We start from the raw sequence: 17707 nt of genomic DNA on the forward strand, positions 1-17707 counted from the left end.
AATTGTCATGTGCGAATTAAGTCAAGTGCATAAGATGAGTGTGTGATAGAGAAATGTATACCTTGAGAGTGTGCAATCCTTATATGACAAGACAAAAAAAAAAGTTATCCAAAATTGATTGAAATATTTCACAAATGATAGTCTTGTATACCCTTTGTATAATTAGAATATTTATATTATACAGTTAGAATATTTATCTTGTCCAATTGAACATTTACCTTATACAGTTAGTGTAACACCCTTGTACAATGGTACAATTTCATCCACATGCATATATTATGTGCCCACATATGATGTATGAACCATATTTCCAATGGTTTGATTTAGAAAATGATATAAAACGTAAAAACAAATTTTTTTCCCTAAACATCATTATTAGGATAAGTATTTGAATTGTCATATACGAGTTAAATAAAATACATGAAATGAAAGAATTTGTAGTAGGAAAACGTATAATCCTTAAATGACAAAAAAAAAAAAAAAAAAGTTGTTCAAAATGTACAATCTTGTACACCCTTGTACAATTAGTATAATAGTATTGTATAACAGTATAAATTTCATACATATACATAAAGTATGTCCATGTGAGTGTGTAAAACTATATTCTCAATAGTTTGACATTTAAAATAATTAAAATAAATAAAACGGGTTATTTTATTTTATTTTCAATGCAAAATGTAATTAAAAATTAAACAAATAAATTACTTAAAAACTATTATTTAAGCCAAATTTATTTATTTATTTCCTTTTATATTTTGGAAATAAAGAAAAAAATAATAAAAATTTATTAAACCATAAGAAATATAAATATAAGATCTGTTAGAAAATACCAAATTTATTTATTTATTTCATTTTATTTTTGGAATTAAAGAAAATAATAATAATAAATTTATTTAACCCTAAAAAAATATTAATATAGGATATGTTAAAAAATAGAACTAAGCCCAAATTTATTTACTTATTTAATTTTATTTAGTTAAATTAGAAATTAATTTATTTTAATAGATCAAAATGTGCACAATTAATCTATTACTTTGTTAATTATAGATATATTAAAATCTTCTATTAGACAAAAAATAAATAAAGAAAATAAAATTAAAAAGAATGATAAATATATATAATTTAGTTATTTAATTATTTTTCATGTAAAAGATAGTCACACAAAAAACATATATAATTGATCAATTCTTTTGTTTGATTGTAAACATACTATATATATATATTTTTTTTTTATTAAAATAATTAATGGAAAAAATAGAAATGGATAATAATAAAATTTAATTCTTTTTATTATTTTCATATAAAAAATAGTAGTAAACAAGGTTTTCAATTTTTATTTTTAAAAATAGTTTTTATTTTTTAATTAAATTTTTTTTCAAAAAAAATATAAAAATTAAAAATCATATTACCATTTTTTTTTTAGAAAGAATTTTTTTTAAAATAGTTTTTGAAGGTACTTTTTTTTTATTTATAATTTAAAATAGAAAATAATCTGATTTTCAATTATTTATAATAAAAAGTTTTAAAAAAACAATGAAAATTTTAAATAATTAAAATAAAATTATTATGGTTGGGAAACGGTGGTGCAATAAAAAAAAAAAAAAGAAAGATCAACGGATATTCTAGTCCACCACTTTTATATCCGCAAAATAAATTAGAGTTAATACTATATTGTCTCTTAATGTAGGGACTTGCCGTGTGGCTCAGAATCATCATTTGCGTGCTCTTTCTACAATAACGGCAATGACATCGCATGCATTCATGAAAGTGAGACCGAGTATGAGGTCTGACAGAAACGTGATCAACCCAAGTTCATTTGTGGAAAAACTCAGTTCCTTGGTGGGGAGGTAGGTCGACCTTAAAGTCTACCTATGAGTATGATCCCACTACGTGGCCTTCATCACTGTGATTTGGGCAGATGCAATATTGATGTAGAGAACCAACTTCTTCTCACTTTTAATTTGTTGTTGTGGATGGAACTAATGTTTATACTTTTGATATGTGTATTCCGTTTAGATGGAGGGCAAGCTCAACCAAAATTGTATGTGAGAAGAACTTGTTATTTCTAGAGCTGGAGCCGTGGCGAGAGATTGCATATGAAAAAGGTTCAATTTGTTGTCAATTCATCCAAGTGCCGTTGGCGCTCAAATTATGGACTTACCGGGTAGACGACTTCCAATTGTGGAGGCAAAGTCTTCCATGCTGACCCAGTCCTGATTTGGAAAGCCTTCAGCATAAGATGAGGCTGAAGTCGTTGAAAATTTCTATTGCGTACCATGGAAAATCTGTTTGCTTTTCAGATTTATTACATATACGTGATCGCTTTTATATATATATATATATATATATACGAGTAGGGGAATATGTAGTGCTTCATCAAAATCACATCTTTTCCTCCCCTCCACCCCTGCATCTTCTCCTCTTCCAAACTAAATGAAACCAGCATACATGGGTTTCATTTTAATTCTTCACTATGCTGTTTTTGCCGTTCTTCTGTCCTCCCTAAGCTCGTTTCGTATTGTGTGTTCAGCTTCCTTGAGCATTAACACCGACAAGGAGGCATTGCTTTCATTTAAATATCATTTGAGCAGCGAATCCTCGGAGACTCTTTCTTCATGGAATGTTAACAACTCCAGCCCATGTAACTGGACTGGTGTTTTATGCAATGAGTCCAGGGATAGGGTCATTGGCCTTGATCTCTCAGGCTTTGGGCTAACAGGCACCATAAGCCCGCATATTGGGAATCTCTCCTTCCTTAGCTCTCTTGAGTTACAGGATAACCAATTGACAGGAACCATTCCTGATCAGGTTGGTGACCTTTCCCGCTTGAGCGTCTTGAACATGAGCTCTAACCACATCAGAGGTGCGATACCACTCAACATAACTATGTGTTTAGAGCTCGAGATCCTTGACTTGAAGGAAAATGAAATCTCGGGTACAATTCCTGCAGAGCTCGGCCGTCTCAGAAATTTGGAAATCCTCAAACTGGGTAGCAATCAGCTTGTTGGTGATATTCCGCCTTCTATCAGCAACCTTTCCTCACTGGACACGCTAAGTTTGGGCACCAACAATTTGGGTGGCAGGATTCCTGATGATTTGGGTCGCCTTCAGAATTTGAAAGAACTCGATCTAACCATTAATCAGCTGGAGGGCACTGTCCCTTCATCCATATACAACATCACTTCGCTGGTTAATTTGGCTGTGGCGTCCAACAACCTCTGGGGCGAAATTCCTAGTGATGTTGGAGATAGGCTTCCAAACCTTCTCATCTTCAATTTCTGCATCAATAAATTCACTGGTGGAATTCCTGGATCTTTGCACAATCTCACCAACATTAATGTCATTCGGATGGCACACAACCTTTTGGAAGGATCAGTGCCATCAGGTCTGGGGAATCTTCCGCAGCTGCGTATGTACAATATTGGGTACAATCGGATTAAAAGCTCAGGTGATCAGGGTCTCGATTTCATTACTTCTTTGACAAACAGTACCCATCTTAACTTCCTTGCCATTGATGGCAATTTTCTGGAGGGTGTGATTCCAGAATCTATTGGTAATCTTTCTACTTCTCTCGCAAGTTTACATATGGGTCAGAACAAGATCTACGGTAGTATACCACCCTCAATCAGTCATCTTAGCAGCTTGGCTTTGCTTAATTTGAGCCATAATCTTATTTCTGGTGAAATCCCACCAGAAATTGGTGAACTTGGGGAGATGCAGGAATTGTATTTGGCTTCCAATAATATCTCCGGCAGAATTCCAAGCTCCCTTGGCAATCTCCGACAATTGAGTCAGCTTGATTTATCTAGCAATAGATTGGTGGGAGGAATACCCACAAATTTTTCTAACTTCCAGAGATTGCTCTCAATGGATCTATCCAATAACAGGCTCAATGAAAGCATACCCAAGGAGATTCTCGGCCTTCCCGGTTTGAGCACTCTGCTGAATCTATCCAAGAACTCTCTGACTGGACCCTTGCCTCAAGAAGTTGAAGCACTCGAAAGTGTTGTCACAATTGACCTCTCTCACAACCATTTATCTGGAAGCATTCCCGAATCCATTAGCAAATGTAAGAGCTTAGAGGAATTGTTCATGGCAAACAACAAATTCTCAGGTTCTATTCCAGATACTCTGGGGGAAGTGAGGGGCTTGGAAATACTTGACCTCTCTACAAACCAACTCACTGGCTCAATACCCAGCAGTCTCCAAGAACTTCAGGCCCTTCAATTGCTAAACCTCTCTTTCAACAACCTAGAAGGAGTTGTTCCCAGCGAGGGAGTCTTTAAAAATCTCTCCCGTGTTCATATTGAAGGAAACTCAAAGCTTTGCTTGAATTTGGCCTGTACGAAAGGCCATGGAAGAAGATTTGCTGTCTTTCATATTATACTTATAATCGCTTCAGCGATAGCAATATGCTTGGCAGTCGGTGTGTTAGCCTATCTAAAGAAAAGCAAAGCAAAGAAATTGCCGATCACGTCGGACTCATTTAAAGTGCTGCACCAAGTGGTCTCTTATGATGATCTACGCATGGCAACTGGGAATTTCAACCAGCAAAATCTGATCGGGAAAGGGAGCTTCGGGTCAGTTTACAAAGGGTATCTTACAGAAGGTACTGCAGTCGCAATCAAGGTGCTTGACATCCAAAGAAATGGATCATGGAAGAGTTTCTTCGCCGAGTGTGAGGCTTTGAGGACCGTAAGGCACCGGAATCTTGTGAAGCTGATCACCTCATGCTCCAGTTTGGACTTTAAGAATGTAGAATTTCTGGCTCTGATTTATGATTTCATGCACAATGGGAGCTTGGAAGACTGGATCAAGGGAACGAGAAGGCACGCAAGTGGATGTGCGCTGAATCTCGTAGAGAGATTGAAGATAGCCATTGACGTTGCTTGCGCCATGGATTACCTGCACCATGACTCTGAAACTCCCATCGCCCACTGTGATCTGAAGCCAAGCAACGTGCTGTTGGACAAAGACATGACCGCCAAGGTAGGGGACTTCGGGTTGGCCAGGTTACTGATGGACAGAGCGGCCGATCAACAGTCAATAGCCTCCACACACGGTCTCAGGGGTTCCATAGGCTACATACCTCCAGGTTAGCAGTAACAACTGACACACCTGATCTTTTTATTGTACACTAATAGTCATATCGCCTGAGTTCAACACTGTCCACAAAATTGGTCGATGCAGAGTACGGACTGGGAGGGAAACCAACAACATCCGGAGATGTGTACAGCTATGGAGTTATGTTGTTAGAGATGTTTACAGGGAAAAGCCCAACCCATGAGAGTTTCCTCGGGGGACTGACCTTAGCCCAGTGGGTTCAATCAGCTTTCCCAACAAACGTAAGGCAAGTGGTGGACCCTGAGCTGCTGCTTCCCACCGGAGCTCTTCAACATGAAGGACACCCAATAAGCGAGGAAGTGCAGCACGAATGTCTGATTGCTGTCATTGGGGTTGCGCTATCTTGCACCGTGGACTCTTCAGATAGACGCATCAGCTCCAGAGATGCTCTCTCCCAACTCAAAACTGCTGCCAAGGCCCTTCTCAAACCTACCCTCGATGATATGGAGGAAGGAGCTTCACCCCATTGTGTTGTTGATGTTTAGTACTTTACTTGCCCATCTCTTATGCTCAACTTACAAGTGCGTGGGTATATATATATATATATATATATATATATATCATTGTGTGTAAAAACTAGAAACGATACTATAATGTGTCTTTATATACGGAAATCCAGAAATTAAGAATATTTTTCTTACCATTTCGGACAATCCATTAGGTTTTTAACATTTTACCATTTGAGTAGAATTTAAGGCCAGTCAGGCCCAAAAAATGGTAGGCTTAAAAACTTCGGTTTCATTGGGCGTATTTCCATGGGCCAGGGCAAGGCAGGCCAATAGATTGTAATTAATTTTAAATTTATATAATAACTCATTTAATTATCAAATTTTTTAAAATTAAGTATATTTATATATTGAATAGTAACATATCAAATACATATTTTAATTCATTTGTTCAAATTAATTTTCATAAATTAAAAGCATTTAAATATATTCTTTAATTATTTTTTAAATGAGGGCACATGATTTAAAATTAAATCATACAAAATTTGTGAGGCTCTAACCTATAGAAAAGTAAATTAATTAATAACACTTTTATATTTATTTTATTTTATTTAAAAATAATATAATCACCTTTCCAATTAAAAGATTGGACAGATATTAAGAATATCATCTTCTTAGTGATTAATCTAAGTTTTATTCTAATAATTGAAGTCTTTAACAGTTTTTCTCACATGATGAGTTCTAAATCTCTTTCAATTTTTCAATATCAAGACACAACCTTTATCAAAAAATGATATTAAAATGAGAATTATTCTAAAAAATAACATTAAAATATTGAAAATTTTCGTGCTTATTTCTTTTACCATTAGTAAATAGTTGCAACTGAAGTTGCTGACTCCAACAGATTTGGCCAGGCCCAATCTGCAGCACTCTTTCATGGCCTCCCATGTCCCTTTTCATGTCCAATGGAACAACATCCTCCCCCGCGAAATCCTTTGTCTGGAGCTTCGTTCCTCAGCCTCACAGGCCAATGCACCAGATAAAGATCCACATACTCCATTCCCAGCTTACTTCATGTATAATTACATGTTCAGAAAACAAAAACCAATACATGTCAGTATAACAAACTCGAATTCAACTACTAATTTCAATAAATTCAGCTAAAATGTTAATAGTTGATTACTGGAAGAACGAGGTCAGGGCGGTTGTCCTTGCACCGTAGCTTTGAAGTGATGAACACTTCACTTCGACCCTTAATGAGGCCTCTGGCCACAGCCTCTGCCACAGCTCGGCCTAGAGGCTCTTCGGAAGCATAGTGAGCAGCAGTGTCAAAATGGCGGTAGCCCACCTCAATGGCATCCACAAGGATGGAGGTGAGCCGGTGAGGTTGTGGGAAGGGAGAAGTTGCTGTTCCCATGCCTATCAAAGGCATTTCCAGCCCAGAGCGCAGCAACACTCCTGGGATTTGGTTTCTGAGCTCCATCCTTGTGGGCCAAAGATATAGATAGAAGAGGAGCAGAGGGTGGGTCTCTGACTCTCTGTTGATTTTCCTAGTATATATAACTTACGAGTTAGGAGTATGCTTTTCTGTACCGCAGAGTGTGGATAAGCCAATGCTATGCTGCCATATTTATACCAAATCCAAAAGAATCACCCCTTCAGCTTCATGCATGACCATAGAGAGCCTAAGACCGACAGTTGATCTGGTGTTCCACTCTTGGGCCTATGTACTGGTTAATGAGCTAGGCCATAGCTTTATGGAGTTAGGAAACAATAGGGTTAATGTGGGGACATTCAGCATCCTTCTGCCATCTTCAATCAAAGCTTGAGCATGTTTGTTGGCATATGGAAAAAAGTAGCTCGGTTGATGTTACTAAGGTCTAAGGGTAGATTTGTGCATTGACTCTGGCCTATCTGACCCTGTAAGGCTGTAAGCCTGTAACTGATGCCTTGCTATTATTGCTCCTCTACTCATGTTTCTGACCTCTTCCTTGCAGACTTCTCCGCTTCCAGCTAAATGATTTATGAGGATGGAGTGTTGATGGAGGAAAGGCATAACAAGTGATAAGTGACAACTATTACAACACTCAGGTTAATAACATCAACTTAGATGAACTTGATTACTGCTTCTATTAGCGATGCCTAAAAAATTAATTGAATTGATAAAACCAATTGAACCCTAAAAGCGAATCTCAAAGATGGACTATAAGTAGAGGGGGTGAATAGGTGTTCTTAAACAATTTAAAAAAGTCTTCCAACACAATTTATTTAATCTTAGAAATTTTTACAATTCTCTTCTTTTCTCTGCAAACACTTCTCAATATAAAGCAAAGATCACATACAAATATAAATGTAGCAACACTCCCCCAACAGATTTCAAATGCAAGTTACAAGCAAATACAGTAACACTCCCCAAAATTAATCATACAACCAATTCTCTCCTTAACTCATTTCTAATTACTATAAGATATCATTAATCAAAATAAACAGAAAAATTATTCAAAATATCTAATGAATATTCACATCTATTTCAACTCATCTTTCTTCTATTCAATATATATGCACAAATAACCAATTATATCAAAAACTAAAGATTAATCAAAAAGTAAAATAAGAAAAAGAGACAAGGACACCATATTTTAATGTGAAAAACCTTAAAACACATAAAAAATCACAGGCCTACAACTGATCGAAAACGTCTACTATGAAGAACAAAAACTAAACACAAAGTTTTGTCTAGTTCAAGCTTACCAATCCTTCTCGGTTGACCAACGTCTTTCCACTTTCAGCTTCGCACCTTCTTCTTTCAGAGCATACTTAGAGTCCACACTAAGCTCGATCTTAGCCTCTTCTTAAATCCACACAAGAAGAAAATAAATTTTTACCCAAACCTAATAATTTCATAATTGAAAAAATCGAGTTAAAAGACACTTAAATATTTTGTCCAAAATTACCAACTTAGTTTAACACTCACAAACCCATAATCAAAATTTAAAATTTCTTTTAATAATCTTGATTTTTTAAATAGTAAACATAAAACCAAAATAGATCCAATGGGTCTACAATTTCATTTTTTTAAATTGATAATAAATCCAACCAAACTGAAAATTATACCTATAACTATATATAGTATCTATCAAATACATTATCAATTTAGCACATTATTTTTTCATAATTGTTTACATTATTGGTTTTTTTTTTATGATTGGACTACCTAGAATACATAGTATGTATTGATTACATTGTCAATTTAGGAAATATTTTTTCATAATTGATTACATCATTACCAATGGCCGATATATCAACAATTTCACCGATTTTTTGCCAAAATTCTGTTCAACCAATAATCGGTGACTAATTTCATATCGACCATTGACCACCACCGATATCCGAAATTACGCTGATATTTCAACGAAATCCATGGTCGTTTGATGGTGGAAGAAATCGCAGGGATTTCTACTAAAGATCAAGATGATCTCCAAATAGATAATGAGAGTGTACTGATAATTTGTTCTCATTTTCAGCATGTCATGCATCATCATCCCAAAGCTCCTCCGAGGATTTATAAATTCCATCATGATGAACAAACATTTGCCCAGAAAAACCCCTGCGCTGTGGGATCTGCTCAATCTTTGCGAGCTCATCATCACTGAGTTCCCAGTCAAAGATTTGAAGATTTTCCTTCATTCTCTCCTTATTGAAGCTCTTAACTAAAATACTCACCCCTTGTTGGTGCAACCATCTCAATGCAACCTGCACTTCTCCAACATTTGTTTGTATTAACAAATCCGAAAATAGAATATTTTTAATAATAAATTTAAGGTAGCATCGATTGCTATGAAAAATAATTGAAAACACAGTGAATGTAACGAAAAGTTCTGGAATGTGTATAAATATATAATACTTTTAAGGAAAAAAAAATATGTTAAAAAACTATTTTTTACATTTGAGTTCCCCATCGCATAGAATTACAAATTCTAATCGCTTGGGATAAGGAAACAGAACATGTGTACACTACAAAAAGCCATGGAATTCCCTAGTAGCATATTTTTACTCCGTGGGACGTCCTTCCAATCACTTGGGATAAGAAAACAGAAGGTGTGGGCATTACAAAAAGTTTATTGGATGGAAGTTATAGATCCATAAGGTTTGATATAGACTTTTACAAAAAAAAAAAAAAAAAAATTGTAGTTATGCTATTTTAAAGGTTGAAAATCATTTGGAAAAATTTTATTTGTACAAAAAAGGAGAAGTCACACTAATTTTAAGCATTTTAAAAATAATTTTTTATTTCTTCATGAAATCAAATATGAAAATTCTTAGTAGTGGTACTGTATACTTTATATAATATAAAAGTTTTTAAAGCATTCTCTATCTTTTCAATTCTTATTAGAAAAACTAAAAGCTTGTCAAAATTATTTTAAAACAAAACCTAATTTTTAGGACAAATTCTTAAGAAATCAAAAGTTTTTCACATCTCTTGTAAGTTAAAAAACAGTTACTGAACAGCCGAAAACTTCCACTCGTATTAAAAGTTGAAGGATGATATAAGTTGCTTGTGTCTTGGGCTTTTTCTTATGTTAAACGAATGTTTTTTTGTAGGGTAGGCCAGTGTGTTTCAGGAGTCATTCATCATTGAAGCTGCTTCCATAGAAAACGAAAAGCAATCAAAGTATTGTCTCCAGTTCATGGTTTTAGAAAGAGTTTATGTAGATTTGTAAGTACCTGTGCCAAGCTCTTCCCTTTTGCAGCAGAGATTTCTTTGAGAAGTGGATTCTCAACCACTGCAAGTGAGCCCCACATGGCTCCATTTGCTCCCAATGGAGACCATGCACTCACATGAATCCCCTTCTCTCTGCAAAACTCTCTCAGTTTCACCTGTTGCCATACTGCGTTCATTTCCACCTGAAACAACATTCAGTTTCATCAAGCCATGAACTACCTCTGCCAATTATATTTATGCCACAGAACACGCCTGTTTGTAAACCTGATTAACAGCAGGAGGGATGGTAGCATATTGGAGAAGCTGAGAGAGCTTTTTGCTACTGAAGTTGCTTACGCCAATAGACTTGGCTAGGCCCAATCTGCAGCACTCTTCCATGGCTTCCCATGTCCCTTTCATGTCCCAGCTGGGGAAGATATCCTCCTTTGCAAACTCAAAGCTTGCAGCTTCTTTCTTCAACCTCAAAGGAAAATGCACCAGATAAAGATCCACATACTCCATTCCCAGCTTCCTTCATATTCACAAAACAACAACCAATACATATAACAAACCTTATACACTATCAATTTCAATAATGCAACTGAAATGTCAACAGTTAATTACTGGAGTGTGTTGTTGAGGGCTGGGAGAACCAGGTCATGGTGGTTGCAGTTGCACCATAGCTTTGAAGTGATGAACACTTCATCACGACTCTTGATGAGGCCTCTCTCTATAGATTCTGCAACAGCTTGGCCAAGAGATTCTTCTGAGCCATAGGAGGCAGCAGTGTCAAAATGGCGGTAGCCTACCTTAATGGCATCAACAAGAATGGAGGTGAGATGATGATGCGGTGGCTGGGGCACGGCACTTGTTCCCATGCCAATTAATGGCATCTTTTGGCCAGAGTTCAGTAACACTTCTGGGATTTGCTCTGTTCCCATCTCTGTGAAGCTCTAAGTTAAGGATATATGAGACTTGAGGAGCAACTTTACGTATTTATAGTGCCTATATTAGTTGAGCAATAAGAAAGCCATCAGAGAACCATACCACTTTGATTAAAAACTTTAATTAATTAATCAGTGAATCAGATGATAATGAGAATGAGATTAATAAAATAATTGAATCAAGCATCATCTATGTAAATTTCACCATGTTTGGAGTTCAAAACTTTTTTAACAGAAAAGAATTTAATTAAAGAAAATGTATTTATGAGACCTGAAATGAACCATATGTTTGGTTCAGTTTATGTGGACAAAGACTTGTTGGGGCCATGGCAATCTCAATTTGCTCCTCTCACTGATCTGGGTGCATTTCTGGCCCTACAATAGCACCATGTACCTAGGTTTTTGGACAACATGATGATCCACTTGGCTAATTCAATAAGTTCTATATAGGATAAAAGAGAGTGAACAGAAAAAGTGAATTTTGGTGGGTGATTGGAGAAAGAATTAGTGGAACAAATAGAGAAAAGAATACGAAGAGATAACTTTGAAAGGACAATGATCACCTCTGAAATGGTATTCACAAAGATCATTCAAATCTTCTTGAAGCAATATAAGAAGAAACAAATTCAATTTTCTCTCTTGTTTACTACTTACTACGGCGACGAAGAATCAAATTATCACTATATTTATTCCTTTTTCTACTTCTTATTTCCAAGTGCAGGATAACCCTAAGGGGTTGTAGGTTTTTTTCTTCCAAGTGAAGGATAACCCCCATGGGAATGGTCTATAAGGTTCATAATTACTCCTCTCACTACAAGATGCTTACCTTGCCAACACTTAGATTCAGCTCTACTCAAACTTTTCTGGTTCACCCCAACATTTCTCACATGTTTGACTGTTGCTAAGCAGTTTTTGGATATCAAACGAACCTCCTAAGAAAAATAGAATCAACCATTCGAGTATTCTCAAATTGTATGAGAAATATGAGAAAAATGGGAGCATACATGTGTGGTATATATCTCATGTATATTGAATTGCAGATACAAAAATGATAGAATGCAGATACAAAAATGATAGAATCATTACTGATTAGACCAAATACAAATATGGTCCCCGAGAGAGATGAGATGAAAGAAGATAAGCAACAAAAAAATGAGGAAGGACTTTTTAGGAATCGGTATCTAATGAATTCAAAGGTTCCAACATAAGCATAAATGAAAGGAAAAGAGGGGCACAAAAGGAAACAAGGATGAAAATGTCGAGATATATCGGTTTGTGTATCGGTAACCTCCAACACAATACATGCAGAGGAAATATCAGAGCCACAATATTTCCATTAAAATCGTCATTTTTCGCCGATATATCCCTGACATTTTCATGATATTTCGGTAGTCGCACCCGATATATTGATGCCACATCATCCCCATTTCATTTTTTATTTTTCCCCAAAACTCTTATAATGGGCCCAAGCACTAGCCCAACCCATACTCTCACACCAGCCCAGCATTGTGAGCCTTCCACCACTCCAATGCTTAAATACACCTTTTTGGTGTCATGAATTGTTTGCGATTGCAAGAATTGGAATTTTTAAAAGGCAAGGGAAAATGCAAGTGAAATGAGGGAAAATCCAAGTGAAATGGAACCAAGGAGATTTGAACCCCTAACCTCATGCCCACAATCCCCCACCAACACTAGCCAACCAACCAAACTTCACTTAATTAAATGTACATATTTTATATAATAATTACATATAAAATAAATATAAATTTTTGAATAAAAAATACTTATGCAAATTATCATTATTTCTTTTATATCATTAAATGCATCCAAAATAGATGAATACGCATAAAGTATGTTTTCAAGTTATAAACATTATGGTTAATGTTTTCAAGTTATAAACATTATGGTTAATGTTTTCACGTTATAAACATTATGGTTAAATATCACAACTGTACATATATCATCATTTATTTTATATCATTTAATATAATTGAATTAAATGAATCATAATTTTAATATTAAATATATTTTTAAATTAAAATATTATAATCAAATATCACAATATTATTATAAAATAATTTTTTATATAATTTAATAATAAATGCACACTTATATAATTTATATTTTTTATCGATACATATGATATTATCATCAAATATGATAAATCATATTATACATATATCAAATTCTTTAAAATGTCTATTATACTTCTAATTACATTTCTACGAGATTTTTCTTACATTTCCACGAATTTTGATCAATTTTAGGGTTATCGATATTTTTTTTTTAAATATCCATCGATATACCTCAAATATTGATATATCCATGATTACCAATATTTTCATACGTGGAAGGAAATAATAAAAGCTATTATTCTTGATATTTCAAGGACTCTCAAGCCTTATCTTCTTTTGTGGTAGATTGGATGATTTAACAGGAATGATATATGTCATGGAATCCCAAAAAGTCACCGCATTGTCAATATTTCCATAATGTCTATTGCCATTGGTAATAGGTTGTCATTAAGTGGGACTATTCTCAATCTATATTGCAAATGATAAGATCTTTTCTACCATGAGCTCTTGATCTTTTGCAAGCACTTCTTCATCACACAAAACATCACTCAAGATGATGCAAACAAGTCACATTGGACTTATAGTAATTTTTGGGAGTATTTGGTTTCTGAACTCTATGGCGAGTATGACATTGAATAATGAACCCATCTTTTTGAAAAAACTCATCTCTTGTGTGATCATGTTGCCACAAATCCATTTCAAACATAGACAATGATCTTTGATGAAAAAAAAAAATTAGAAGAAATCATGAAGGAATTATACAAGATATATTAAGATAATCCTAGTTACCAAATGTAATGCTAAAAATAAAATACATATGAGATTTTGACACTTATATACAATTTTTTTTTTTATATTATGGTTTCATAGTTCTCTCAACATAAGACAAATTATATGTATAAAGGGCTAATCCATGCATCAACTACTTTTCAATAGTCTTAACAATAATAAACATAATATTGTTATATTATATGAAAAGAAATGATATCTAGTTTGTGATTGTAATGTGCTCCAAAAGTCATTTTTAAAGGAAAAAAATATTTAAATATATATTGTTCATTCTAAAACAAAAAAATTTTCTGAAACTTTAAGTGTTAAAATGAACATGATAACAAAAAAAGACCCAAATAAATGAAGAAAAAAACAAAAAGATGTGCATTACATTCAATGAATTACTTGATTCAAATAACTTGGAATTAGTTTATGAGATGTTTGAATGTGATATAAGGAGTTAAGAATTTTTAAATAAATTTATTATATTTTTGGAGAGATAAAGAAAATGAGTTTTAGAAGGGAAATATAAGGCTATTCCCAATGATAAGAACCTTTTAGTTGAATGGGCATGTTTCCTTCTTCTTCTTTTTTTTTTTTTTTAATTTTGTTTTATGAGAAATATCTATTTGTGTTTCTATAAAATAACTTCAAGTGCTTCTCCAAAATATAAACATACATTGCTTTTAAGTTTTGTCAAATCATTAATTTCCATTAGTGAGCTTTTAGGACTATATATTTTTTTCAACTCTATAAAAAACAGTCACATGCAAATCCATTTTAGTCATCAAGCCAAACAAAAAAACAAAAGGAAACATTATACAATTCATTCACAGTTGAAAATTTAGAACATATGACCTTTTGGCAATAAGCCAAATTTAGTCAATTCATGATATGCCATCTTGTTAAAGGAAGATTAAGAAAATAAATTTTCAGTTTTTATCATGCATATTTTCTTGAGAACAAAATATGATCTTACTTGCTACCTCTCTTTTTTTTCCTTTAAATCTAAATTCTCATGTTGTTTTTCATGGAGTTAGCTTCAAAAATAGAAGATTAAAATCTATATTTCTCTTGCTCATGACTTTCCCCTTCCAATGAGGCAAGTACAGTCATTATCCTTAAATATAATATATATATATATATATATATATATATATATCTAATACATGAGCTGCTTTGGTGCAACCCATGGATGGAATGAATTTACAGAAAATTCTTTCCATCAAAGCACCTCTAAGAAAATTCTAACAAAAACTTTACACATCATAATTTGACAACACGCACCATATTAAAAATTGGATAACCACAAAAGTTTCAATCCGATGAAAAGAAAGATCAAAACAACTGAAGTACTAAGATATCAAAGCATGACCAATTAAAAAATCGAAAAAAAAAAGTTAGAGAGAGAGAAACTAACACTGAATCTGAAAGTGAACTGGAAATTTGATAGCGATAACTCGAATCCCAAATTAAAAAACAAAACAAAACAATGAAAGCAGAAAAAAAACAAAAGCAATAGATTAGGGAACGAAGAACTAACCATCGTGAAGAGAATATGGAAATTTTGAGGAAGAATTGAAAGGGAAAAGATCTATATATATGTTCGCAATCGTAACCGTTACACAATAAATAAAAGAATCACAAACGGATATAATCTAATCAAGAAACGGTAACTTGATTCTAGAGAGTTAATTGAGAATATTAATGGAGCATACCTGAAATCACAATAAACCTATTCGGTAGATTGAAAATTGGTTTTTTGGGGAGAGCAGATGAGGGATTCCAACCTCTTTACAAGCTAGGGTTTCTAGCCAACTCATCTAGTGAGAGAGGCCGACCTTGGTGGATTGAGAACCCGAACCAAGCATTGGAAGTTAGATTTTTTCTGAACCATCGACGTGATTGGGTGATGACACTGTTGCGTAAAATGGCGAGTTGCTCCCGTGGACTCTGGCGACTTTGCCATGTGAAGACAAGAGGTGTTCTTTATTTAGATTTATTAATAAAATTAATTGTGTATAAAATTAATAATATGAAAATTTCTCAAAAAATAAAAATATTTTGACGTGAAGCAGGAAGAAAAAAAAATTACTGATTTAAAAACAAAGTTCATTTATGCAGGAATATCATAATCACTAGTGCAGTGTTTGTTTTCTTTCACTTAATTTTAAATAGAATTTAAATTTAAATAATATTAAGTATTATATTATTTGTTTTTATAATTTTTTTTTATAAAGTATTAAAAAAATTAATATGTTATTTTTTCGATTTAAAAAAATTAAATATTTTGATTTTTTTTTTAATCCAAAAATTCATAATAAATGATAAAAAAAATTTAAAAATAAACAACTTAAAATCTAAAAACAAATTATTTTCAATAAAAAGTTATAAAAAATAAACATCCTTTAGATTTGACATCAATTTCATAACATATAACAACATAAAAATGGAAGCTTTTAAAAAAATAAAAAGGAAAAAGAAATAAACAAGGAATTCGGTAAATTTGCTTAGTGTGAAGTTCACTAGCGAAAGAGCATTAATTTGGTGATGATTACTTTTCAAATTTTTACTAAATTACAACCTAATATGTACTAATAAGTACATAAAATTGTAATCAACAATTAAAATAAGGGAGTAATAAAGAAATAAGAAAATAAAATACAAACAAATTTGATCATAGTTCAACAAATCTCATTCTAGTTGATACTCCCAAGCTTCTTCTAACCTATAGAATTTTTACTAGTTTTTCAAGATTTTTCTAAGACTCGGATGCACACAATCGATTTCTTTCCAAGACCCAACAAGTTATATGTTAGATTTCTTTGGGTATTAAGAGACTACTACAAACTTTTGATATCATATCCTCACACCTAAGACTCTCAATGATGTTTATAAAGTTTTCACAATTACAAAAAAGATAAAAATAAAAAACATTTTTAAAGCAAATATAGTCTAAAATAGTTTGACTTGATTGCAATCAATATAGTTTACAAGTTGAAGTTTAATGCATAATATATAAAATGCACAAAGAATTATGGATTCAATATAATAATTATTAGGATTCTTGCTATACTAATTTAAGATAATCATCTCTGAGGGTGATTATGACATTTTGCAAATTTAACAATTATAAAATGGAAAGTAATAGTATGATAAATATCAATATAAAAGCAATTTCAAAGAAATAAAGAAGATAGATAAGAGAAATTGTAAACATTGGTTTTTATAGTGGTTCAACACAATCCAACCTATATTTACTTATTTTAAGCTCCTAATTTAGTAAGAGTTTTACTATTTTAAGACTCTCAACCCAAGTCTCCAACCTTATAATCGGATTATGATTATAAACACTCTTTACAACTGTGAAACCAAGGTTTGATTAATCTTGATTTTGATGATAACAAAATAAGGTTTAGAACTAATGATCATATTTCAAGTGTGATTAGGCAAGACGATTTCCAAAGTGGCAATCACAAAGAAAAATAAAGCCAAAGAAAAAATATGAAGAAGAAGACCATCTCAAAGAGACGAGTTTTTCAAGACCAAAGCTTCATAAGATCTCTTTGTAAGGTTGTTGGTGCACTAGGACTTTCATGCATTTCATTCTTTATTTATGCACCAAAATCATTCAAGAGTAATATT

At 33.2% G+C, this 17707-nt stretch overlaps 2 protein-coding genes across 4 annotated transcripts; one reads left to right on the forward strand and one right to left on the reverse strand.

The window, feature by feature from the left end:
- Nucleotides 1-1904: 1904 nt before the first annotated feature.
- Nucleotides 1905-5767, forward strand: LOC100259050 (probable LRR receptor-like serine/threonine-protein kinase At3g47570). The gene is made up of 2 exons (XM_010666231.3): nucleotides 1905-5095; nucleotides 5191-5767. The coding sequence occupies exons 1-2, from the start codon at nucleotides 2434-2436 to the stop codon at nucleotides 5607-5609; spliced, it is 3081 nt and encodes a 1026-aa protein (XP_010664533.1). The 5' UTR covers nucleotides 1905-2433; the 3' UTR covers nucleotides 5610-5767.
- A 2935-nt stretch (nucleotides 5768-8702) lies between these two features.
- On the reverse strand, nucleotides 8703-16042 carry LOC100245420 (methylecgonone reductase). Of its 3 annotated transcripts, none has more exons than XM_010666233.3 (6): nucleotides 15781-16042; nucleotides 12043-12148; nucleotides 10897-11277; nucleotides 10558-10804; nucleotides 10296-10475; nucleotides 8703-9323 (listed from the first exon to the last, which is right to left on the reverse strand). In XM_010666233.3, exons 3-6 carry the CDS (start codon nucleotides 11211-11213, stop codon nucleotides 9099-9101), a joined length of 969 nt encoding a protein of 322 aa, XP_010664535.1. In that variant the 5' UTR covers nucleotides 11214-11277; nucleotides 12043-12148; nucleotides 15781-16042; the 3' UTR covers nucleotides 8703-9098. The 3 variants fall into 3 exon arrangements, with proteins under 3 accessions (XP_010664535.1, XP_059590801.1, XP_003634351.1); XM_059734818.1 differs by lacking the exon at nucleotides 12043-12148 and adding an exon at nucleotides 15483-15500; XM_003634303.4 differs by lacking the exon at nucleotides 12043-12148.
- Between the last annotated feature and the right edge of the window lie 1665 nt (nucleotides 16043-17707).

This window comes from Vitis vinifera, chromosome 18, assembly GCF_030704535.1.
Source record: "Vitis vinifera cultivar Pinot Noir 40024 chromosome 18, ASM3070453v1".
In the NCBI taxonomy this organism is placed as follows: Eukaryota; Viridiplantae; Streptophyta; class Magnoliopsida; order Vitales; family Vitaceae; genus Vitis; species Vitis vinifera.

Coding starts and splice junctions, on each gene's coding strand:
- LOC100259050 (XM_010666231.3), top strand. CDS start 2,434: ATGAAACCAGCATACATGGGTTTCATTTTAATTCTTCACTATGCTGTT. Junction 5,096..5,190: donor CATAGGCTACATACCTCCAG/GTTAGCAGTAAC, acceptor TGGTCGATGCAG/AGTACGGACTGGGAGGGAAA.
- LOC100245420 (XM_003634303.4), bottom strand. CDS start 11,213: ATGGGAACAGAGCAAATCCCAGAAGTGTTACTGAACTCTGGCCAAAAG. Junction 10,805..10,896: donor GCCCTCAACAACACACTCCA/GTAATTAACTGT, acceptor GTGAATATGAAG/GAAGCTGGGAATGGAGTATG. Junction 10,476..10,557: donor TCCCTCCTGCTGTTAATCAG/GTTTACAAACAG, acceptor ATGTTGTTTCAG/GTGGAAATGAACGCAGTATG.